At 42.8% G+C, this 24,699-nt stretch overlaps 1 protein-coding gene across 4 annotated transcripts in view; it reads left to right on the forward strand.

Annotated features, from left to right (window-relative positions):
- LOC147207196 (multiple epidermal growth factor-like domains protein 11) overlaps positions 1-24,699 on the forward strand; it is a 123,572-nt gene that overhangs the window by 27,397 nt on the left and 71,476 nt on the right. For all 4 annotated transcript variants that reach the window (XM_086106265.1, XM_086106266.1, XM_086106267.1 and 1 more), the window contains exons 4-5: positions 1,305-1,405; positions 15,567-15,659. In XM_086106265.1, the coding sequence (XP_085962391.1) occupies positions 1,305-1,405; positions 15,567-15,659 (194 nt within the window). The remainder of the gene's footprint in view (positions 1-1,304; positions 1,406-15,566; positions 15,660-24,699) is intronic.

Here is a 24,699-nt window from a genome sequence, read left to right on the forward strand (position 1 = left end):
CCCCAAAAGACCTTAGTTTCCTGAGTAGGAAGAGGCGGCTCTGTCCCTTCCTGATCAGGGTGTCTGTGTTGGTAGACCAGTCAAGTTTATTGTTGAGAAGAACACCCAGGTACTTGTAGGAGGTCACCCTCTCTATGTCCGTACCCTGGATGTTCATCGGTGCAGGTGAGGACTGTTTCCTGCAGAAATCCACCACCAACTCCCATACATAAAGCTGAGCTTGACTTTTCAGTCTGGTCAAAATACTTGTTGGTCATGAAGTTTGAGCCTAAGGTCCCTGTTTGGCATATTTGCTGCTGAACAAAATAGTTCAAACTCTGAGTCAAAATCAGTCATGTCAACAAGTCAAGTCAAGTCAACAGTATTTATAGAGCACTTTCAAACAGCCATCGTTGCATACAAAGTGCTGTACATGGAGCAATTTAACATGCACAATAAACAGTAAGACAAATCGGTAATAAAGGCGGTAGAAAGCACCAAACAGTAAAACCAAGAACAAATCTAAGTCATGCTGAGTCGAAGTCCAAAGAATACAAGTGAGTTTTGAGGAGGGTTTTGAAGATGGGCAGCGAGGAGGCTTGCCGAATGTTCAGTGGGAGGTCATTCCAGAGAGAGGGACCAGCAACAGAAAAGGCTCGATCCCCTCTGAGCCTCAGTTTAGTTCTTGGTACTTCTAATGAAGTCTGGTCCACAGACCTGAGGCGCCGGGCAGGTGTGTAGGGGCGGATGAGCTCAGAGAGGTAAGGTGGCGCGAGATTATTCAGAGATTTGAAAACAAATAAGAGGATCTTGAAAATAGCTCTAAAATGAATGGGGAGCCAGTGAAGGGATGCCAGAGTAGGAGTTATGTGCTCCCTCTTACGAGTACCAGTCAAGAGGCGAGCAGCGGCATTCTGGACCAGCTGAAGGCGCTTAATGGAGGACTGGCTGACTCCAAAGTAAAGGGCATTGCAGTAATCGAGCCGGGATGTGACAAAGGCATGAATTACTGTCTCAAAGTGTTCATGTGAGAGGAGAGGCTTTATTTTGGCCAGCTGTCTAAGGTGAAAGAAGCTGGATTTAACAACGGCACCAATTTGCCGATCGAGTTTGAAATCACTGTCCACTTTAAGGCCCAAGTTTGAGACTATTGACTTAAGATAAGGAGACAGGGGGCCCAAGTCTACAGGATGGAATGTACAAGGGCCACTGGGACCAAACAATATCACCTCTGTCGTACACTATTTTCATCGATACACAATTGCATCAATATGGTCATGTTTCTTCCCCAACTACCAGTGAGTTTGTTTTCATAACTCATACAGGATCAGCTACAAGACAGCCTACAGAAGAGGTGTGAGAACCATGTACAGGCGACGCTCTCAGTGCTGTCCCGGTTTCTTGGAAAGAGGAGACCTGTGTGTTCGTAAGTTGTGGCAGTTTTTTATTCATTGCATTTACATGATATGTGTCCTATGGGAATGCATGTTTTGCTTGACAACTAATAGAAAATAAAAAATGTCACGACTTATCATGACAAAGTTTAAAGACTGATCTTTAAAAAATACTTTATTTACATTGAAATTAATTATGGTTTAAACTTGAATATATCAAAATATATTTTGATGTAGGACACCCAATGACAGCGAAGACAGATTTAATATACTTTTATGGAGGACACTCAATGACAGTGAAGATTTATACAGTATTTGAAAGCATACGAGTGATTGTCTGAAATCGCAGTGAATTTTAAGCGGTACAAAACCTGGTCAAATGGAGGGATGAACTAATGCAATATCCAAAACACTTTCAGTAATTTAAAAAACAAAACAAAAACTATTCTTTAGGGTGTAGTTTGTCTCTCAGTTGTGAACAGTGTGTGTACATGTTCTCTACTGTTCCCACTGTGGCTTGCGCTTGCTCATTCACAACTGCCTTCTTCTCCTGTTTGTCCCCCACTTGGTTGTCCTGTTCAGTTTATTGGGCATCACTACTTCATTAGTCTGAAGTGGATGTGCCACAGGATCTCAGCTCCGTCTTTCTCAACCACCTTTGGAGGTATTTTCCTGTGTGACTCAGAAACTTCGAGACCATACAAAACACAGATGCATTTGAACAATATTCCAGCTACTTGGTAATCATCTACTCTATCCTGTATTCATATACATTAAAACACAGGTGTCAAAGTCAAGGCCCGGGGGCCAGATCTGGCCCGCAACATCATTTTATGTGGCCCGCGAAAGCAAATCATCTGTGTCAACTTCCATGATCCTTGCTTAAATCTGTAATTTCTTGCTGAAATCTCAAATTGTCATACGTAATAACTAACGGTAACATTTTGCAATAATTCTATTACCCTGTTTACAATCACTTGAGCAATAATTGAGCAAATACTTGACTGACTTAAAAAATAGTGAGTCATCATTTTTTTGTGTACAATTAATAATGTGATGTGATGATTAACAATTATTCGGTTTCACTGTCTTCACGGACCTCCAAGGGAAGACGGAACTCCAAAGTGGCCCGCGACAAAAATAAGATAAGATAAGAAATCATTTATTAGTCTCGCAACGGAGAAATTCCCAATTCACAGCAGCAAAGTTATGAAAGGAAGAAGTAGAACAACAAAATATAGGAGCTGCTGGAAAGGCTGTGTGTGTGTGTATACACTATATCTATCTATATATTCATTCATTCATTCATCTTCCGAACCGCTTCATCCTCACTAGGGTGGCGGGGGTGCTGGAGCCTATCCCAGCTGTCTTCGGGCAGTAGGCGGGGGACACCCCGAATTGGTAGCCAGCCAATCGCAGGGCACACAGAGACGAACAACCATGCACGCCCTCACTCACATCTAGGGACAATTTAGAGTGATCAATCAGCCTGCCATGCATGTTTTTGGAATGTGGGAGGAAACCGGAGTACCCGGAGAAAACCCACGCAGGCCCGGGGAGAACATGCAAACTCCACACAGGGAGGCCGGAGCTGGAATTGAACCCGGTACCTCTGTACTGTGAAGTCAACGTGCTAACCACTGGACTGCCGGCCACCCTCTCTCTCTCTCTCTCTCTCTCTCTCTCTCTCTCTCTCTCTCTCTCTCTCTCTCTCTCTCTCTCTCTCTCTCTCTCTCTCTCTCTCTCTCTATGTATATATATATATATATATATATATATATACCTGTATATATATGTATAGACGTGCCACAACGAAGCAGTAACAAGGCTGACATGACAGCCGAAGCTGTTAGCTAGGTGAAAGTTTTTCTTTTCACCCCCCCCCCATCCCAAAAAGGCCATTGTCTGAAAAAAAAAAAGAAACCTTTAACTTATTTCAACTAATAAGAAGACAAGACGAATTCCATAGTGCTACTTACTACTTAGGTTGACTACTCATATCTTTGTCCTCAAAGGAAAACAAATCTCAAGCTGGAATTTATGAAAGTTGAAAAATCACTGGCTCTTTTTAAATTATTATTTTGTTATGATGATAATCATTCCAGCTCCACTTAACATCAGACGGGATGATTAGAGCATTATCTCTCATGCGTTTCTAATCAAGCATATTCATTCCATCCAATTTAACATAAAACCCAAAGATGACCGACTTTGACAAACCATGCTGTTATTTTGCCTTTAGCCATTTGAGTCAGAGATAGTTTTTGAAGAAGATTACTGACAAACTTTTTACTGCAATAGGTTTTATTCCTAACTTATTCTCCCTCTTTAGAACCTTTTCCTAAACGGTTTAAAAGGCAACACAAGATGGCTGAGTTAGCTACACTCAAAAGACCCATGCCTTTTTTCCTTTTGATTTACTCTTAGTATCACAACTGCGATCAGAAGAGAAGGTTTAACTGTATTTATATTGTTGGTACAGAAATTGATGATTTTTTTCCCAACAAGAACTTGTTTTAAGATGAATGTTTTCTATCTTGTCTAATCATGTTTCTTTATCTCATACTCATGTACTTTCCCCAAAAGAAATCAATTATCCACTCTAGATGGTAAATTCTATAGCCGAGTGCTGCTTTTTCATAAGTGAATGGGTTGCCCGGGGGGAGCCGATGCAAAAGAGAAAGCACATGGCGTGCCTTTATTCAGCATCAGCTTGTAAACAACCTCATTTGAGTCTCCTGTAGGACCTAGACAAATAACCCATGAGTCAATTGTGCAGCGTTGCTTCTGTCATCCAGCGGCGCATCGCGCCAGGTTTGAATGCGAGTCATAGTTATGTACAAAGTGTGCCTTCTAGCTTTTCTAACATGAACAAATTAGGACAGTTTTTTTGTCGCCACATTCTCAACATGAGCAAATTGAAAGGTTCCCTTCTTTCATAAAGAAAGCTGCTTGAGGCACAAATCAAAATTGACGGGTGTCCATAGTGGTTTTGAAGAATAGTTTTTGATTTACTTTGTATAAAACACTTTATTGCAGGCTGCATACCATTTCTTGCTCAGTTGTCATTCAATCAATCAATCAATCAATCAAACTTTATTTATATAGCACTTTTCATCCATAAGAATGCAACTCAAAGTGCTGTACAATGCTTTAACACTTTTCAAATTTACATTAAAAAATGCTTCATTCATTCATTCATATACCATCAAAATACTACAAAAATCAGTTTTAATGTATTATTTATTATTATTACTCTACATATGAAAATTTCACTAAATGCTTTTGTAAATCCAAGTCAAATTAGGTACAGTAATCCCTTATTTTCCATTGTTAATTGGTAAAAAAGTGAAAAGTCACAAAGCAACGAAGTAGGATTTGCCCCCCCGCTAGGAATTTTCGTGTTTGTATGTGGATGCAATGTTTGCATACACGTGAACCGGGATCTCACGGCTGTTCCACAGTATGTTATCACCCTCTGTTGGTGAAGGTCTAAGACTACAAGCAGTTGACAGCATACCAATTTCGTACATGTACATCCGCAAGTAAGCTGGATGGAAGAGCCGCTGTCCACGATTTCATTATCTGTCTGATCATTGATGCTTTTGCAAGCAAGAAACATCACAGGTACCAGTATGTGTAAAATATGTAAACAGGATTTATACTTTACATTTGAGACAGAGATTACAACAGTACATGTATTTATTTAAATCTTTAATTATCCAACATTATACAGGAATTAACATCCATCATTGCCTTCTGAGAGAGGTAAAGTGGCTTTTGTTGGTGGTGTACAAGGCGGTTCTCACTTCACTCATAGGCTGGAGGCGCTGATGGTGTAGCAGAGATTTTTAAATTAGAGAAAAATGTGGAGATGGGTCGCGCTGTGATGTTCATTTTGTGAAGTAATCATTATTCTTGACTCATTTCAAAACTAGTTATCCACCAATTTGTTGTGCACTGTATATGTAATATATGGAGGTGATCAAACCTTTTTACGGTTTCACAAAATTCATAGTCATAATGGCCCACTCAGGGAAACCGTAACTACAATGTGGCCCACTACAAAAATGAGTTTGACACCTCTGCCCTAATGGAATGAACCAAAAACAAGGCAAGATGCCAAATGCAGGATGGCCAACATGAACATCACTTCTTTCCCTCCCAACTCTGGATTTGTTGAGCTGCATGTCACAATACAAATGCTTGGCTGATGGACTGATGTGATGTCTTTCATCCAAAGACCAAAAACAAGTTGAGAAGAGCATTGCAATGACTGTAACATAGGGTCAGACTGTGTGTTTGTACCAAATGCAATTACTATGATATATTGTCAGATGGTTGGAAGGAATCCAGGCAGAACACAGTTTCTACAAGCGTAGACAGAGAGAAGAGGCTTTTAAACAAAAATATGTTAATTCATAAAAATGCAAGACCAACAAAGTACAACTAAGGACGCTGGTAACAAACAAAACAGGAAAAGGCTAGAACAAACCAAAACCGCTCGTAAAAGGCAAGGAGCAAGAAAAACAAATTGCTTGTCAAATCAAAGGATAAGAGAATCCAATACACAAAGAACATTCACCGGGAACGCATAATAAAAATACGATGAAGTACGAGGCAAGTCTATGAGGCAAAAAAGGGCCAAGAACGTCTTGGAAATTAGCACTTGGAGACAGCGTCATGAGCAAGGCAATAAGTGACGCCGGCTCTTTAAAGGCAGTAGGTTATGTGATGCCTGATGAGGGACAGGTGCGACTCGTTTGAAGCCTGCTCCCAGCTGCATACCGAAAAGAACAGCTTGACATATAAAGATGAATAAATTCCCACGGGAACATGAAAAACAACACATCAACACTATAAAAAAACAAAGTGTCATTTTCACACCTAGAGAGTTGAGTTTTATAGTTTTCTATTTTTCTGCTCAGTTTAGTGTCAAATTTATTAATGACTTGTGTAAAAATATTTAACACTGTTCAGAGAAATATCATTACACTTAAACAGTTATTGTTATTATTATTATTATTATGTATTAATACGTTGCTATGATCCAACCAGAAGTGTAACATTAGGCTTATAGGGCCCGGTGCAAATTATTTTGGTGTCCAGACCTCTGCCAAAACACAGCGCATGCACACACGCACAGTAACTCGAGAGAACTGCTATTGTCGCCATGTATTTTTGAAGGGCATTCAATTTTAATATTGCGAGGTGTATGTTGAACGTTAACAATTTCACCCCAAAAATAAAGTATATCTTATAATACATTATATTTTGTTCTGTACCTTAAAATTTGTTTGAATATATGCAAAACATACATAAATAGACCCCAACCGTACCCTTTCTTCGGATAGTGTAGAATATTTAATTGTTTTTACATTGCTTCTTGGTAATAAATCTTATGATATTGGGAAATCTATTGATTACTCTGTTAATGGGTCATAAAAAGGAACATGCATGCAGTAATGAAAATTTTGCAAAATCTTCAATGTTAATGTCAAACAACTTCAGACTTGGTGACGTTGTACTATCCAAACTACTGAGGCTGTGGAATTTGATCTTCAGGTTGTACTCTACGGCAGAGGTCCCCAACCTTTTTTGCCCCACGGACCGGTTTCATGTCAGACAATATTTTCAGGGACCAGCTTTTAAGACCGGATAGATACAACAATATAATATGATATGACCTGCATGAAAAGTGTGGTATTTTCGAACATAATAATAAACACAAATCATGACACGAGGAACGTCCTATCTGGCCGCAACATTCTCTGGTTGCTATGGGAACGTTTAATCGTGCCTTCAAAATAAGATACGCCGCAAATAAAAAGTGAATGAAAAATACGACTCACCATCGCCGCTTATTCTGCAGAGTAGGCTTGGTGCGTGTGAATCTCCCGTTGAGATAAAGCCGTATTTGAAATAGGATTTCTGATACTGTCTATTAAATGTAGCCCTCTCTTTCTTGAAAGTCGTAGACTCCTCTTCTGTCTCCTGGCTGGGCCTTTCCCTTCCCGAAAAAAGTTTTCAAAGACGTTTGTTTTTTATGCGGTAACCTATCACGTGACCGAGACGCGCGCATTCACCTGCAAAAAGAGTGACATACTGTAGACTGATATAACAGAGAATCCAGTAATTTTTCAAAATAAAACATCTTTCATATTCCGAAATGAACAAAATGGAAGGAATGTAAGTTATTTATTCTTTCTGTGTGGCCCGGCACCAAATGACCCGCGGCCCGGCGGTTGGGGACCCCTGCTCTACGGAACAAGCGTGATCTCATTTGTCTCATCATCACCCTGACAAGTCAAGTTTATTTCTCGTGTCTATCCGTTAATCACAAAAGAGTCTCAAAGTGCTTTAAAGGCCCAACAAAATCAATGGGAACCCTGGGTGTAAACTGCCCATCTGACCAAAGAAAATCCTATTTCGGTTAAAAAAAATGTAGGAAACCTTGAGAAAGGATCACAGAGTGGGGCGGGCTGACCTTCAGGGAAGGCGAGGTTTCCTACGGTAGGCCACGAGCCATTGGGCCGGCTGGGGCCACCTGGCACGAAACTGGGGGGGAAAAACAAAAAACAGAGAAGGAGTGTAGCACTAAGATCAGCACCTCTGCACTGTGAGGCAGACATGCCAACCACTTGATCACCGTTCCGCCCAAGTTTATTACCTTCCTAGAAAATCAAAGTGTCACAATACTGGTGAGATATTTTTAGATATTTCATGACTTTTTTTTTTCATTGTAACCTTTCAGGTCTGTTCGATTTGCGGGCCACTTAAGGACAGTAGTATCACGGTTATTTAACCAGCTTTTGGTAGTTTTGTTGTGGGAACAGGTGCCAAGTCCTCCTGGTGCATGAAATCAATATCCCCATTAAGCACTACATTTTACTGGTGAAAAGCTGTGTTGACTTTTGACTTCAGAAAACACAATGGCCAAACAATGGCATGTTATATAGCACCCCAGCCATCACAAACTGTAGAAATTTCACGGACTGGACTACAAACAACCAAAATTGTATGATTCTCCAATTTAATTCCTTGATCTTTGATCCCTAAATGTAATCCCAAATTTACCTTTGTCTTGCCCAGCGGTCCAGTGGTTAGCACGTCGACCTCACAGTGCAGAGGTTCAATTCCAGCTCCGGCCTCCCTGTGTGGAGTTTGCATGTTCTCCCGGGGCCTGCGTGGTTTTACTCCGGGTACTCCGGTTTCCTCCCACATTCCAAAAACATGCTTGGCAGGCTGACTGAACACTCCAAATTGTCCCTCTGTGTGAGTGTGAGCGCGTCTATGTGTGCCCTGCGATTGGCTGGCAACCGGTTCGGGGTGTCAGGCTCCAGCACCCTCCGCAACCCTTGTGAGGATAAGCGGATCGGAAAATGGATGGATGGATGAATGAAAATGGGCCTCTGGACCAGTGAGTAATAGTCCATCCCCCCACCTTACTACACCACCCACTTTTCCCTTAGCCAAGGCTCTTTCTTTATTGGCACACTGTAAAACTATAGATGTGGCGGCAATACAAGCATCACCAACAAGCCGAAATGTAACAAGGGATTCCCAAACATATATATGTATAGAAATAGAAAGAGAGAGAGAGAGAGAGAGAGAGAGAGAGAGAGAGAGAGAGAGAGAGAGAGAGAGAGAGAGAGAGAGAGATCTATATACCTCATGTAGATCTCTCTCTGTCTCCCTCTTTCACTCTCTCTCTCTCTCTCTCTCTCTCTCTCTCTAAAGAGATCCATCCATTTTCTCATCCCCTTATCATCATGAGGGTCGTGGTTGCCAGCCAATCGCAGGGCACACATAGACGAACAACCATTCGCGCTCACACTCAGACTTAGGTGTGAGTATGAGCGTGTTAGTGATCCATTAACACACCATGCATGTTTTAGAAATGTGGGAGGAAACTGGAGAAAATCCACGCAGGCATGGGGAGAACATGCAATCTCCACACGGGAAGGCCTGAGGCAGAATCGAACCCCGCACCTTGAAAACCAGTGAAGGAAATATGAGGAGCAGAGATGTGTGAATGGCACATCACATGAACCTAATAGTAACCAAAATGTAATTTCTAGTCAAAGGAAAACAATAATGCCGAATGAAAGCTAAAAGACACATCAGTTTCTGAACCTGCACCAATCAGAAACCAGAACATGAGGTGTGAACATATTCGGTGTAAACATATTCGCTGTGACCATATAATTAAAATGGGTGACCTCGAAATTTGCAGATTCACTTACAAAGATCACATTTTGCGGACAGGCATATTTTATCAGTCTGCAGTTCTGCATAGTTTATTTTAGGTTACCTTTATTTGTTATTGAGCTGGCACTTGCTTCGACAGAAGGAAAGAAAGATAAGTAGCACATCATATCTCTGTGATAGAGAAGCGAAAGTCTCCAAGCTGTCAGCCTGTCGTCTGCCTACACACGTCCTACCTGATGAATGATGCAGTATTCATCGTCTGATGCACAAGTGATCCTCGCAAAATGAGCTGCAAGGGATGATACAGAAGTTCAGCCTGTCGAATTTGAACAAGTTGTGCAGTTGATAATGAAGATGAGTCCTCTGATCTTTTCACTCCATTAAGTTTAAGTGTGTGGGTTTAGCTACAACTGACACACATCACGTACATACAATGTTTTACTGTATTGGCCCGAATATAAGACGGTGGTTTTTGCATTGAAATACGACTGAAAAAGTGGGGGTCGTCTTATATTCGGGGTTTAGACATTATACCCATTCACGACGCTAGATAGCGCCAGATATCAATGAAGCGAATGCTGACTCCCCAGGCCAAAGTGAAACCCCTGCCATGAAAAATAAAAATAAAATTGCGGTAGCACGAAGAAGAAAAATAAAAAATAGTGGTAAGAAGGAAAAGAGAAGAAAATCATAGAAGAGATAGCTGAGAAGTTATGATGTAAAACCAGAAGTCATTCATTTATGAATGTGATTGCACTTTAGATTTGAATAAGGCAAAATAACGTGCTTTTTCTTTCAAATATATTGTTATAATCATTTGTTTCAGATGTACTCTAATTATTTTTTGTATAAAAATTAATTTGGTGTTCAAAAAGTCTTTTTTCATACTTGAGTCTTGAAAAAGAGGGGGTCGTCTTATAATCAGGGCCGTCTTATATTCGGGCCAATACGGTACTTTTAATACAATTATTTTTGACCCAAAAAAAAATCAATCCATCCAGCACTTGACAAAGATAAACAAGATATTGATTAAAACAAGACATCTTTGCGAACTATTCATGCTTTCTCATGTAAGACCAACCGTTTTTTGGGGGGTATCAGCACAAGCACAGCATCATTCATCGTAGTCATCATCACAACATCCACAAATAAGATTCACGACCGCATTGTGGGTAGTGGTTACCACATCTACCTCAAAGTCCATAAGCACTGGATTTTGAATCTTGTGTGGAATTGATGTGGGATTGATGTACTTCTGCTTGGTGCGTGGGTATACTGGCTCTGTCTTTAAAAAACATCCATCCACCCATTATTCCACCTATCAGGGATTTGGTCTCAGGGTCACAACCTTAAGAAAGAAGCTGAGACTTTCCTCTCCCCAGCCACTTTGGTCCAGCTCTTCCTTGTGGATGCCGAAGCGTTCTCAGCCAGGAGACAGAGTCTCTCCAGTGTGTTCTGGATGGTCCTCAGGTACTGCCCAAAACAGGTCATCATGGTGGTGGGGGCCCTAGACTCCATGCGTATTTCCATCCAGGGGAAAGGCCAGATAGCGTTGTTTGTTTTGGAGAGACGGCCGCCAACAATTCCAGACAGCCTTGAGTCCTTGGTCTGTATCTCTTCACTGGCGCCGATCAGCCCGAATCCGAAAACTCTTTCCGCAGCGTGGATTCCAACGTCTCCATGGTATTATCGATCGCGCGGAGTCGCTCCAACACCGCAACAATATTGCGGTTGAGCTCAGTCACCGCTTGAGTCTGAGTGTTGGACATTCGCGCCAAGCCATCCAGAGTGACCGGCAGCTTCTTCACTTCCAATAGAGCTGCTCCCGTCGGTTGAATTTTGCGATAGAACAGCAAGCTGCCAACACCAAACAGCAGCATACATCAAAAGGCCAATAATGTAGATGTCTTCCACATCCTCCACGGACAGTACTGTCAGGCACACCGGTCTCCACTTTCTCCATGGATCCAGGGCGTATCCGGCAGCAAGTGTCCCCGGAGGGCAAGCAGGCTCCCCACTGCCCGCTCTTTCCGTCGAAAAAATTTTGTCGATTACATCGAGAGACCAGCCAACTAATTCCATGGTTAGTTCTTCGGATGAAAACACGGTAGGAGGCTAGGGGAAAAAAAAAGTTAGACAAAGACAGCACAAAAGACTAAGTGGCGAGCAGGGAAAAAAAGGTGGGCGGGCAGGGGAGCTGTGCAAAAAAGCGTCCGCCTTCGTCGAGAGCCAAGCAGAAAGGCAATGCATAACAAAAATGGCTGTAGAACAAGAGGAGTGATTTAAAAGAAATCTTTTTTTTTCGTAAAAATAAGTTTGTTTCATCCTATTTTTACTAAGTCGACATCTAAATTTATCCGTGATGTTCTGTAATAGAAGTCGCTGATGGTGTAGTGGTGTACTTGCCTGACTCATGTGTGGGCAGCGTGGCATCGGTTGCCACTCAGTGACGGTGTGATGGGGGTGCGTATGGTTGCTTGTCTCAATATGTGCCCTGCGACTGACTGGCGACCAGTTCAGGGTGTAGTCAGCCTTTCATCCGTAGTCAGCTGGGATAGGCTTTAGCAACCCCGACCTTCTTAAGGATAAGTGGTGTTGAAAATGGATGGATAGATGTTATGTAACACAAAAAAACGTTGAGGACGTTAACTAAACTATGACATGCATTTGTACTATTTGCGCTTCTGACACTGCCACTTTTTTTTCTCAAAATATATCAGTGTTCACAATAAAGCTTTGCATCTTGCACCTAACTTTGCTAGTGTCAATCTCAAATTTATTCAAGACATTAAATTTTATTTGTTGCGTAACGTTTAAACAGAACCATCAGCATCATCACTCATTTACTTTCAGAGATTAAAGTAAGACATTTTCCAACCTATCTTAAGCACGCATTTTGTAGTTTTTAGTAAAAGTTTAATAGCGGTCCGGATAAAGCATGGATGGATATAGTTGACATTGAACTGGAACGAACGCTTTATGCACAAAGGTCGTATCCATCTGTATAGTTTCCAGAAAATATCTTGAAGATGGAAATGTGAGGGTTTTTTTGTTGGGGTTTTTTTTGTCTTGAGTATCTATGGCAGGCGTTGCCAACCCGCGGCTCGCGAGCCGCATGCGGCTCTTTGGCTGGTTCAATGCGGCTCCCGGGCTTTCACATGACAAGCGTTGAAAACGCCTCGGCGGTGGCGCTGCCATTCAAACAATGGCGCTAAATACATAGAAGACTACGCCAGCCTATCATCAATCCCGTTATTTGATTGACATACAGGGCAACCAATCAGATGACAACTGAATCACAGCTCATGGGCAAACCACGGTGCTTGGCGCTAAGCGCTAAACTAGTCAGCGAATTACCTCAGATTTTAAGGCAGGGGTGCCCAATACGTCAATCATGATCGACCGGGAGCCAGAGAACTGGTCCCAAGTCAAGCGCGAGCATTGAGAGGAGGAAAAGGAGGGGGGGGGTGGGCTTTGTATGTTTGTGTGTTCCGATTTCGTTCATGTTCGGTGACGTTCCGTCTGTCGCTCATCTCGGCGTGCGTGCATGCGTATGCGCACGTGTGTGTGGTTGGGGGCCCGCGTGCGTGTGTATATGCTTGCATGTGATCGGGTTGATTGCGGGAGGTTCGTCGCTTGAAAAGTTGATCTTCCGTCAAATATGTAGCAACCTGACCTAAGTAGTAAGTAACCACTGCATTTCGTGTGTGTGTGTATGTGTGTGTGTGTGTGTGTGTGCCCGCACGATGTGGCTCTTTGCAGTAAAAAAAAAAAGGCTCTTAGTCTCTGACTGGTTGGCCACCCCTGATCTATGTCTAAGAAAAATAAAACTGGTTCAGATTGTGAAAAAGGGTCAGTCCCAAAATGTCTTAGCTAAAATTAAAATTGTAAATAGTGAGCACAGCCGGTTGCTTGTTTGTTTGTTTGTTTTGGTTTGTTTAGGGGGGTTTTTTTCAAATGAAAAAAGTACAGTGCATCTGGAAAGCATTAACAACACGTTTTCCACATTTTGTAATGTTGCAGCTGTAAAACGGAACAATTCTTAAATGGAATTTATTTTTACTCCACCCTATGCACAACCTGTAATGACAAGATGAACCATTTTTGGGGTAGATATTATTTCAAAAGTATTCAAAGCAAATGACTAAGAAATGGCATGCCTGGCATTCTGTAAGTATGCACAGCCTTTGCTAAGTCCCTTGTTGATATTGATGCACCTTTGGCGACAATTACACTCCCAATTCTATTTGAATATGATGCCACAAGCCTGGCACACCAATCTTTGGAGCATCAAGTTTTCTCCCAGATTTCATCTCTTTTCAGGGGTGTTCTATTTCAATTGCTCGATTCATTCACAAAATGGTCCCGAAGCCACTCTCTTTTTTTTTTTTGTTCAAGCCTTGGCTGTGTGCTCAAGATATCCCTGCAAATCGCTGTATTTATTTTTCTCTCAGTCCTGACTAATTCCCCAGTTCTCTCTGTTGAAAAACATTGCTGCAGCGTGACAACCACCATGCTTCACTGTAAGAATGGTTTTGGCCCGGAAAGAAGCAGAGCCCGGTTTCCTCCCAACATTGATGTCCTACAATATTCACACCCAATAGTTCAGCTGTGGTCTATCAGACCAAAGAGTTTTGTCTCTTATTGTTGTGAGCTTGCATCTCACTGAAACAGCGGACGCTTGCAAGAATGGCGAATTTTGGGGTTTTGTCACATAAAAGCTTGCAAACATGCTTTCAATCAGTGTTCTTGTTTTAAACCGCTCAGTCCGTCACTGACAGACGCTTGTTTCACTCACAATGGACAGAAACATGCACGGCATGTCTTCTGCGTGTTTGTTGGCGGGGCTGAATAATAAATGTTGTATGGTGTCTTTAAGTAGTCCCATAATTTAGATAGCACTCCTAACTGTCAACTTTGTTCTTCCTTGGCGGAAAAATAAGGAAGAGTCAAAGCACAATTGCAGTGGCAGCCTAGTGACCCAGTGGATAGCGCATCGACCTCACAGCACAGAGGTATCGGGTTCGATTCCAGCTCCGGATTCCCTGTGTGGAGTTTGCATGTTCTGCCGGGCCTGCGTGGGTTTTATTCGGGTACTGCGGTTTCCTCCCACATTCCAAAAACATGCATGGCAGGCTGATTGAACACTCCAAATTGTTCCTAGGTGTGAGTGTGAGCGCGGATGGTTGTTCATCTCTGTGTGCCTTGCAATTGACTGGCAACCGGTTCAGGGTGTCCCCCGCCTACTGCCCGGAGACGGCTGGGATAGGCTCCAGAACCCCCCCGCGACCCTTGTGAGGATAAGCGGATCGGAAAATGGATGGAATGATGGATAATTGCAGTTATGAACTGTAATTTAGCAATGATGGAGACGATGTTAAAATAACAAGGATGGACTGACGAAGCCAGATTTGATTGGCTTGGACTAATGACGGACTGACGATGACGGACGGGTGGCCAGGCTGGTGGCGAATCATGAACTGTGCAGGATGCAGCGTTCACTGCCGACTGGCTGTTTCCCACTCCACACGAAACCTATCAAGTGCTGTGGACAGACCAATGCTGGAGAGTTGTCACAGCAGGCAGAGGCTCGCTACAGTCATCTGAGCCAAGATCATCCAGTTTTTAATCGTCCGTTGGATTACGTCATAAAAAAAGGCAGATGGTGATCATCAACAAAATGCAAAATATCATCCCCGATAATATAATCTGTCCATCACGAATGTGTACGGTATGTATTAACATCAAATTTTAATGGTGAAATCCATAAAAAAACAACTGATTTGATCAACAAAACACACAGAAGCATTTTTTTTCAATGCAGATAAATTCATACTTAAATTTAAAATTTTGATGCAGCAATCTATGTCAGTCACTGGTTGTAGTTTAAGCACATCATCAGGGTCTTATTTAGCTCTCGGAGTTTAATGAGTATGAGAACTGGTTGTGATTAACATTGTTTTTGTTCTGTTTTAATCTCAGCTTTGTGTACTGAGGAGTGTGACCACGGTCGGTGTATCTCTCCTGACACCTGCCAATGTGAGCCTGGCTGGGGAGGGCTGGACTGCTCCAGCGGTGAGTTCAAATGTAGTTGTTTGCTTACAGATCTGGCATCCACTGCAATGCTGCATGAGGTCCTGAAAAACTGTTTGAGGGAAGTGAAGTTTGTGTTGTATACGTTACGTGGAGCTTTATCTCGTTTTTTTGTGGATTATTATTTTATCTTAAAAATAAAAAGGAACCCGAATGCCGCGTGGCTCGATCATTTTGTACAGACTGGCTCTCTAAGTAATTAACCCACATTAAATTCCAAGGAGGAAAAAAAAAAATGTAACCCTTCAAAGAAACCAGCAAAAGTTGACAGCATCGTTGAACTCATCAACTTCATGCGGCCAGAGCAAATGTCAGTTATCACACAGAAGAAAATGTTTCATTCTGAGACATTACTTACCAGAGAACAACATGTTGGGTTTGGGGCAAATCCACACATTTGATTTGAAAAGCAAATATTTTTTGGGGCTGTGATTTGTTTTTTTGGTCAGTTTTTCTCACAGAAGCTGAAGAGTAAAAAGTGCCTTTGATGAATGGTAATCATTCTGCTGTTTTTCGCTGGATTATCCGTCTCATTATTTTCTCCAGAACTCTGCAACCTCTTTCACAGCCTACGTTGCAACCTGTTTGTGTACGGCCGTATTGACATGTCATCAGTCACACAAACACTGCATTGTTTACCTTGCTTTATTGCTGCCTGAGGGGCTTATGGAACTGAGGCATGTCTAAAACAAGGATTAGGTAAATTTGCCACCTCCTACAGGTAAGGAAAAAGTTGAAGCATCGACAGACATGCGGAGGATAGGACGGAACCACTGTCAGGAAATATAAAGCAAGTTCGAGGGAAACAAATTATGGTCCTATTTTGCTGAATTCAGTGTAAATGTGCAGATATTCCTGCAGATATTTGTGGATCACAGAAAAACATGAAACTCACTCATGTATTTCTGTGATGAATTTGGAGACAAATCTATCCCCATAGCAATGCACTGCTCTCTGGTATTCCTAAACAGAGCAACTCCAGTCTACAATTACTTCAAAACTGCTTCTGGGCTGACCAAGGCGAGAGAACAAAAGCACATTACGTCGCTTTTAAGATCACTGGATTGACTCCACGTGTGTTTTAGGATCCATTTCAAGGTTCATATGCTCGTTTTTTTTTAATGTCTTAAGGATGTTGGGCCATCATATGTATTTGATATGCTTTTGTCATATCAACTCGTGTGGTTCCTGAGGTCACCTGCCACCTACATTTTAATAAGCCACCTGCAGAACTCATCTGCACGTGTGTGAGAATCAAGTGTAAAAAAATAAGAGGCAAAAAAACAGCAAGCGGTTTTGTTTGACAGTACTTAACCCTTTGAGTGACTACAGTGGACAGCTTATCATGTTATCAGGTTACAGGGTGCATGAAAGCTTGCGGGCACTGATTAAAAGGCTTTAAGTCTTAAGTGACAAAACGACAGGTGCACTCTGTGTACTGTTTAACTGCTCTATTTGAATTTAGAGGCTTGAACTTTGGTGTAAAAAAAAAAAAAAAAACACCACTGAAAAGTACGTTTGCTGATAGTGTTGGTCGTAAGCGTCTTACAGAATTTCCAATTTATAAGTCATGCAACATGTTACATGTAGCTACGGTCAGTAATCCATTAAGACATTTCGTTGCTATGGCATGCTTGATTCTAGAGTTCCCGCTGTTTCCCGCTGTTTTGGTTCACCTTAAATATACCAGAGTTCATTTCCCACACTGGCGGGGAACTTTTATGCATATGTGAATGCATACAAATGAATACTGGTCTCAATCATGGTCTCAGTCTGCTTCCAAACGGATGGAACAGTTTGTCATTTCAACCCCAAATTAATTCGGTGATGTAAATTGTCACTCAGTAAAACTGTCTATGTCTTACGCAGGATTTTTCAATATCATTTCCGTGTGCACAACTGTTGTGATGATAAATCCCAAATTACTAAGATGTTTGCAAATGTGGTTTTCAAATAATATTTCTTAAGTTAGTAGGTCTGAGTAGGGCTGAAGTTTCAACTTATTTACCTTTGACTCCAGCTGCTAAAAGGGACAGATTGCCCTATGCTTTTTGTCCATTTGCCTTTTTGTAAGCCGAATGTACTCAGTGGTAATTACCGATCCATTTTCCGAGATTAGTACACACAGTCGATTTGATAGATGATCAAGATAATTCAAGTCGAGAGAGAGACAGACTGTTCCATCCATGGAGTAGCCTAATAGGATCAATTATTCGTACTAAATCATAGTTGTTGAGTCTGTTTGTGGTTTTGGGGTCATTGTAATGGGCTATTCCTTAAGAATCCCTTGATTTCTGAAAATTGATCACCCATGTATTTACCCTTGCTGTCTCTCATCAAGGAGTTACTTACCTTAAGGTTTGATTTATTTATTTTTTTCTCTCTACATCATGTGATCATGAATTTTAAAATTGAAACAGGTCAAGTGATTGAGCGAAGGCTGCGTCACTCAACGGTCATCTTTCTTTTATCGCATTTGACTTATCCGAGGGCGGCCCGGTAGTCCAGTGGTTAGCACGTCGGCTTCACAGTGCAGAGGTACCGGGTTCGATTCCAGCTCCGGCCTCCCTGTGTGGAGTTTGCATGTTCTCCCCGGGCCTGCGTGGGTTTTCTCCGGGTGCTCCGGTTTCCTCCCACATTCCAGAAACATGCATGGCAGGTTGATTGGAAGCTCTAAATTGTCCCTAGGTGTGAGTGTGGGCGTGGATGGTTGTTCGTCTCTGTGTGCCCTGCGATTGGCTGGCAACTGATTCAGGGTGTCCCCCGCCTACTGCCCGAAGACGGCTGGGATAGGCTCCAGCACCCCCCGCGACCCTAGTGAGGATCAAGCGGTTCGGAATATGGATGGATGGATGGATGGACTTATCCGAATCACACTGGGGGATCTCTGCCAGATCTTAGTGACCTTGTCCACATGGAGGATCTAATCAATATTCCTAAAAATTGATCATTATGTTCATCCCTGTTCGGTGATATTTTACTTGCAGAAGGAGAGCCCAGGGTGTGTGTGTGTGTGTGTGTGTGTGTGTGTGTGTGTGTGTGTGTGTGTGTGTGTGTGTGTGTGACTTGATGAGCCGTAAAAGCAATGGAAGCATTTTAACATGCTGAGGCAGCAGTGCATACACAACACTGTATTTATGTAGTGCACACACGCGTCACCACCACAATGTCAACAACTTCACTGAGCAATATTACAATTTTCTGCTTTGAATATGAATATGTGAGTCTGTTTATCACAATCCACAAAAATCCAATGAATTGTTAAACGTCTGGGGTGTCTAATTTCTGATTGATTCCACTGCATTCTTTGATAAGCACGTCGCCAAATGCCTTGCTATGCTACAATTTATTCTTGAATTCCCCAAAAGAGCTTCTGACATAAAACACAGTTTCTCTTGTCGGCATCCGTGTTGTGGAAAGCCTGTTAAGGTGTGCAACAACATAAAGCTGCTTTCAGGCTTCCATCAGCTGTAGTTTGCTCTCACACACATTTCTATTCCTATCTCTCATTGACAGCTCGACCGTGCATAACCACTCAGATGCATCGCTGTGTCCTTGCAGATTTTGTTCTTTGCGTGTACTTTGTGTGAGTTTCAAGGTCAAGTATTTTGTCCAGAGCTTTTCCACCAGTAAGACTGGCTGTTTTTACAATATGCTGTCATGTCATGCTTTTTCTTTGTCATTAAGGAGAAGGAAAAGATCATTTAGAACAGTGGTTCTTAACCTGGGTTCAATCGAACCCTAGGGGTTCAGGGAATTGGTCTCAGGGGTTCGATGGAGACTGCCATGGAGGGTAAGACACACGCGACTCAACATGTCAATTAGTTATGACATGCCCGCTTGGCCATCACTGGCTGCAGATGATCACATGGCATTGCTTGTCCAATCAGTGCTGTGGGAAATTTAGTTCACTTAAAAGTCAACGTTTGACTGTCGTGATAGTACATCCATCCATCCATCCATCCATTTTCCGAACCGCTTGATCCTCACTCGGGTCGCGGGGGGTGCTGGAGCCTATCCCAGCCGTCTTCGGGCAGTAGGCGGGGGACACCCTGAATCAGTTGCCAGCCAATCGCAGGGCACACAGAGACGAACAACCATCCACGCCCACACTCACACCTAGGGACAATTTAGAGCGTCCAATCAACCTGCCATGCATGTTTTTGGAATGTGGGAGGAAACCGGAGCACCCGGAGAAAACCCACGCAGGCCTGGGGAGAACATGCAAACTCCACACAGGGAGGCCGGAGCTGGAATCGAACCCGGTACCTCTGCACTGTGAAGCCGACGTGTCGTGATAGTACATTGTAAAATTAAAAACCTCATACTTATGTCACAAAATTTTATTTACTTTTTGTCAGTTTTTAATAAATGCATTTTTTATGTCTTGAAGTTGTAAAAAGTCATATTCTTGTTAATGAAGGGTTCGGTGAATGTGCATATGAACTGGTTGGGTTCGGTACCTCTAAAAAGGTTAAGAACCACTGACTTAGAACCTTTGACTCTGCATTTTGAACTCCATGCAAAGCCGCACAATTCAGATTCAGAATTAACAATCACATAATTGATGCAGCGGCCCGGTAGTCCAATGGTTAGCACGTCGGCTTCACAGTGCAGAGGTACCGGGTTCAATTCCAGCTGCGGCCTCCCTGTGTGGAGTTTGCATGTTCTCCCCGGGCCAGCGTGGGTTTTCTCCGGGTGCTCCGGTTTCCTCCCACATTCCAAAAACATGCATGGCAGGCTGATTGGACGCTCTAAATTGTCCCTAGGTGTGAGTGTGGGAGTGAATGGTTGTTCGTCTCTGTGTGCCCTGCGATTGGCTGGCAACTGATTCAGGGTGTCCCCGCCTACTGCCCGAAGACGGCTGGGATAGGCTCCGGCACCCCCCGCGACCCTAGGGAGGATCAAGCGGTTCGGAAAATGGATGGATGGATGGATAATTGATGCAAAGTCATTAAAGAAGTTAACAAGGTCAAGGAAAACACCTTCTTAATGCAATTGCGATTTTTGGTTTTGCCTGTCCCGGCTGCGGCCTTCCTGTGTGGAGTTTGCATGTTCTCCCCGGGCCTGCGTGGGTTTTCTCTGGGTACTCCGGTTTCCTCCCACATTCCAAAAACATGCATGGAAGACTGATTGAACACTCTAAATTGTCCCGAGGTGTGAGTGTGTGCGTGGATAGTGGTTCGTCTGTGTGTGCCCTGCGATTGGCTGGAAAGTGGTTCAGGGTATCCCCCGCCTACTGCCCAAAGGAAGCTGGGGTCGGCTCCAGCACCCCCTGCGACCCTAGTGAGGATCAAGCGGTTCAGAAAATGGATGTATGGATAGATGGTTTTGACTATATGACATCAAGTACAAGAATAATGAGTACAAGTTGGCTTTGGTTGATAACATTCAGTCCTGGCCTAACATGGGGATGGGCAGCAAGCGAGCCAAATGATCAATTTTGTATGCATTTTGGTTTGGAGGTGTATTCCCTGCAAAGTTTGCTCGTCTTCTTCCAAGGAAAGATGAACAAACCAACAATCAGCATCCATAGACATTAGGTACTGACGTCATAGAGAGCTGTTCATTTATTTTCCGACCATCAACAAAGGTTCTTGTGAAAATTAATAACACTTCACTTAGATTAAACTAGACTACGACCACAATTGCATTCACCAAGCAGAAACAAAATTAAAATAAAATTGCACAGCATTATTATCTCACAAAATGTGAGCGGCATATGGAATGACATCCAAGTATCTGTCAACTAATGTGTGTTATCAATCATCACAGGTGGTTAGCCTGTTTCCCTCACAGTCGAGAGGTGATGGTCGTTTTCAGTCGCTTAAGTCGGACGGCTTCGACATGATGACGTATGTGAATGCATTACAGCCTAATCATTTGCTGTGTAAGAAGTGCCGAGCCCTTGCATCATATGCCCGGAGACTGCAGGGGGGAAGGGCCACAAGAGAACAAACGGACAACACTGTCGCTATCTGCTTGTTTCTCTACGGAGGAGTGTTGTCAGAGCCTTACAAAATGACCACCAGCTAGCTTCTTGTGTGTATATTTCTAACCAAATGGTCAGAAACAACAACAATCGAAGACCAATCACTGGCACTAAGTTGGTGCCAAGTGCTGGTTTGGTATTCGAGAGGTTAGTTTGGTACAACTTGGACACCTCCATTATTTCAGTGTAACAATGTCCACACATTAGCAGTACAGTTTGCTGGGTTCTTGCCATAAAATGGTTGAATGTCCATGCCAGGAACCTGTAGTCACTGCCCCCAGCTGCTGACAGTAGGAGGAGCTGCAAAGATTTGGTGCTAGATTTGAACCACTTTGCGACCTCCAAGTGGGTGTTTTTGTGGTGAGAAATAATATATAAATATATCTATAATTATCAAACAACTACTGTTGATCCAAACTAGCGCAGTGTAAAAATTTTAGGACCATCAGCCAGTCTGTCATCGTCTGACATCATCACTACAATATATATAATTTTTAAATGCTTTACCCTATTATTATTATTATTATTGTTATTATTATTATTATTATGACTGAGTGGGCGGCCCTGTGGTCCAGTGGTTAGCGCGTCGACCTCACAGTGCAGAGGTCATGGGTTCAATCCCAGCTCCGGCCTTCCTGTGCGGAGTTTGCATGTCCTCCCTGGGCCTGTGTGGGTTTTCTGCGGGTACTCCGGTTTCCTCCCACATTCCAAAAACATGCATGGCAGGCTGATTGAACACTCAAAATTGTCCCTCGTGTGAATGTGAGTGTGCGTGGACGGTTGTCCGTCTCTTTGTGCCCTGCGATTGGCTGGCAACCGGTTCAGGGTGTACCCAGCCTACTTCCCGAAGACGGCTAGGATAGGCTCCAGCATGCCCCGCGACCCCTGTGAGGATAAAGCGGATCGGAAAATGGATGGATGGAAGGATATTACTGAGTGTGGACACTGGTGTTGGTTGACGAAGTGTATTAATGGACAATAAAGAGTTGAGATGTTGTTCCAATTTTTATAGGAATGAACATAACTTGATTCCAAAGATACACAACTTTCAGGGAGTTAAAAAAAACTAGTTCAGTAAAGGGGTCCTTCTGCTTATTAATTCCAAGATATTAAACTTTTACTGTAAGAATTCCTCAGTATTTACCTGAAGTTAAGAAGAGCTTTTACATGGAAGAAAGAAGAAGAGAGGCAGCCCGGTGGTCGACTTGCTAGCACGTCAACCTCGCAGTGCAGAGGTCGTGGATTCGATTCCGGTTCCAGCCAGCCTGTGTGACATTTGCATGTTCTCTCCGTGCCTGCGTGGGTTTTCGCCGGCTTCCTCCCACACTCCAAAAACATGCGTGGCAGGCTGATTGAACACTCGAAATTGCCCGTAGGTGTGATTGTGAGCGCCAATGGTTGTTCGTCTCTGTGTGCCCTGCGATTGGCTGGCAACCGGTTCAGGGTTTCCCCCGCCTACTGCAAGACAGTTGGGATAGGCTGCGGCACATCCGTGACCCCTGTGAGGATAAGCGATTTCGAAAATGAATGGATAGATGGATGGAGGAAGAGTCTCTGCTGTAATCAGAAGAAGAAAAGGTGGTGTGTTGGTTTTGACATGTAGGTCCGTGTAATTGTATTTTATTCCTCAGCATTCACAGATTTAGCGAAATGTACATGTGTACATGTGTTCCTTACTCATACCAACCCTCTTCTTTGTGTTGGCTACTTGAGCTTGTGGAGCAGGGTTCATGAGATGTGCAAAGTAAATAATTTATATGGGGTCAAAAAGGTTAAATTCTCTGTAAGACGAGATGGAGGTGTGATCTGCCAGAAAAAGAGGAAAAGTAGGCCCAAGTAAGACGTGGCAAGTTTGTTAAGGAGATGAGTTTTCAATCCCCACTTGTACATAAGCGGTGACTCTGCAATCCTGAAAGAGATGGGAAGGTCATCCTTGCACCAGGAGACTGGGGGAACAAAGTCTCAAGCTCCTACAGGCAATCACCGTAGGAAAGAATGAACTAAGCCGCTGGTTTGAGCTGATAGGCTGCTGTTGGCTAAATAGGAGACAAAGACCTCTGGGAATAGTCTGCCGTTGGGCCTTTCATGAAGATTTTTTTTTTTTTGTACGACAAAAAGGTACCAGGGCTCACTCACACGGCTTCTTTTGTGTGTTGCATCTGTAAAATGTTGTTCAAGGACTTCAGGTTTGTTCAAGTTTACGACACAAGTTACGTCATAATGGCCGAGACTCAGCACTAACACAGATGAATTAAGTTAAACTGAACAGTGCGGCAAGCAAACGCTGGTGGGATTAATTATGAGATAGGGAGGAGATACCTGGTGCCTTTGTAGTCTTTTGCTTTCTTGATGAGATAAGCGCACATGTCCTCTCATACCTTCTGCAAGGACACGTGAAAACCCCGAGTGATCATAAAATGATCACAAGTCATGGTGACAATGACATCAATTCTTTCAATACCATGGTCTAGCACAAACGATAAACAAACAAACCCACATCGAAAAGCTGGTTGAATTGTTTTCACTTTTATTAATAGTCCGTTGCTGGCGGTCTATGCTCTACTTCGTGAAATTGTAGTTTAATTAATCATTGTCCTATTGCGAAAACAAGTACACCTGTAAAAATATGAAACGTTGAAGATGACTCAGGATATGACAAAGGAAGTTTAGCAGTGCCTCCTTGATGCCTTCTTTATCTTGAATGTACGCTTTGTATGTTCAACACAATAAACGTTTCACTCGAATACAGAAAACACGAAACTTCTTCGAAGACACTTTAAAATGTAGCCATGCTTGAATGATCGGCTCTATGGCACCGTTGAAAGGTTGAGCTGAACGGTTAGTAATCAGTGTTTCACTTTTGCACTGACATGAAGCATCCATTCCTTATCAGGAGGCAGAAAAATGTGGGGCCACCCACTCACTTAACTCTGCCTCTGAAGATGTTCATAGCTGTGTATAGCTACGTAAAATAAAGGAATGAATGCAATAATACCACCACTTATAACATCACTATAAGGTATAACATTT

This window comes from Hippocampus guttulatus, chromosome 3, assembly GCF_054856545.1.
Source record: "Hippocampus guttulatus isolate MCC_2025c chromosome 3, RoL_Hgut_1.0, whole genome shotgun sequence".
NCBI lineage: Eukaryota > Metazoa > Chordata > Actinopteri > Syngnathiformes > Syngnathidae > Hippocampus > Hippocampus guttulatus.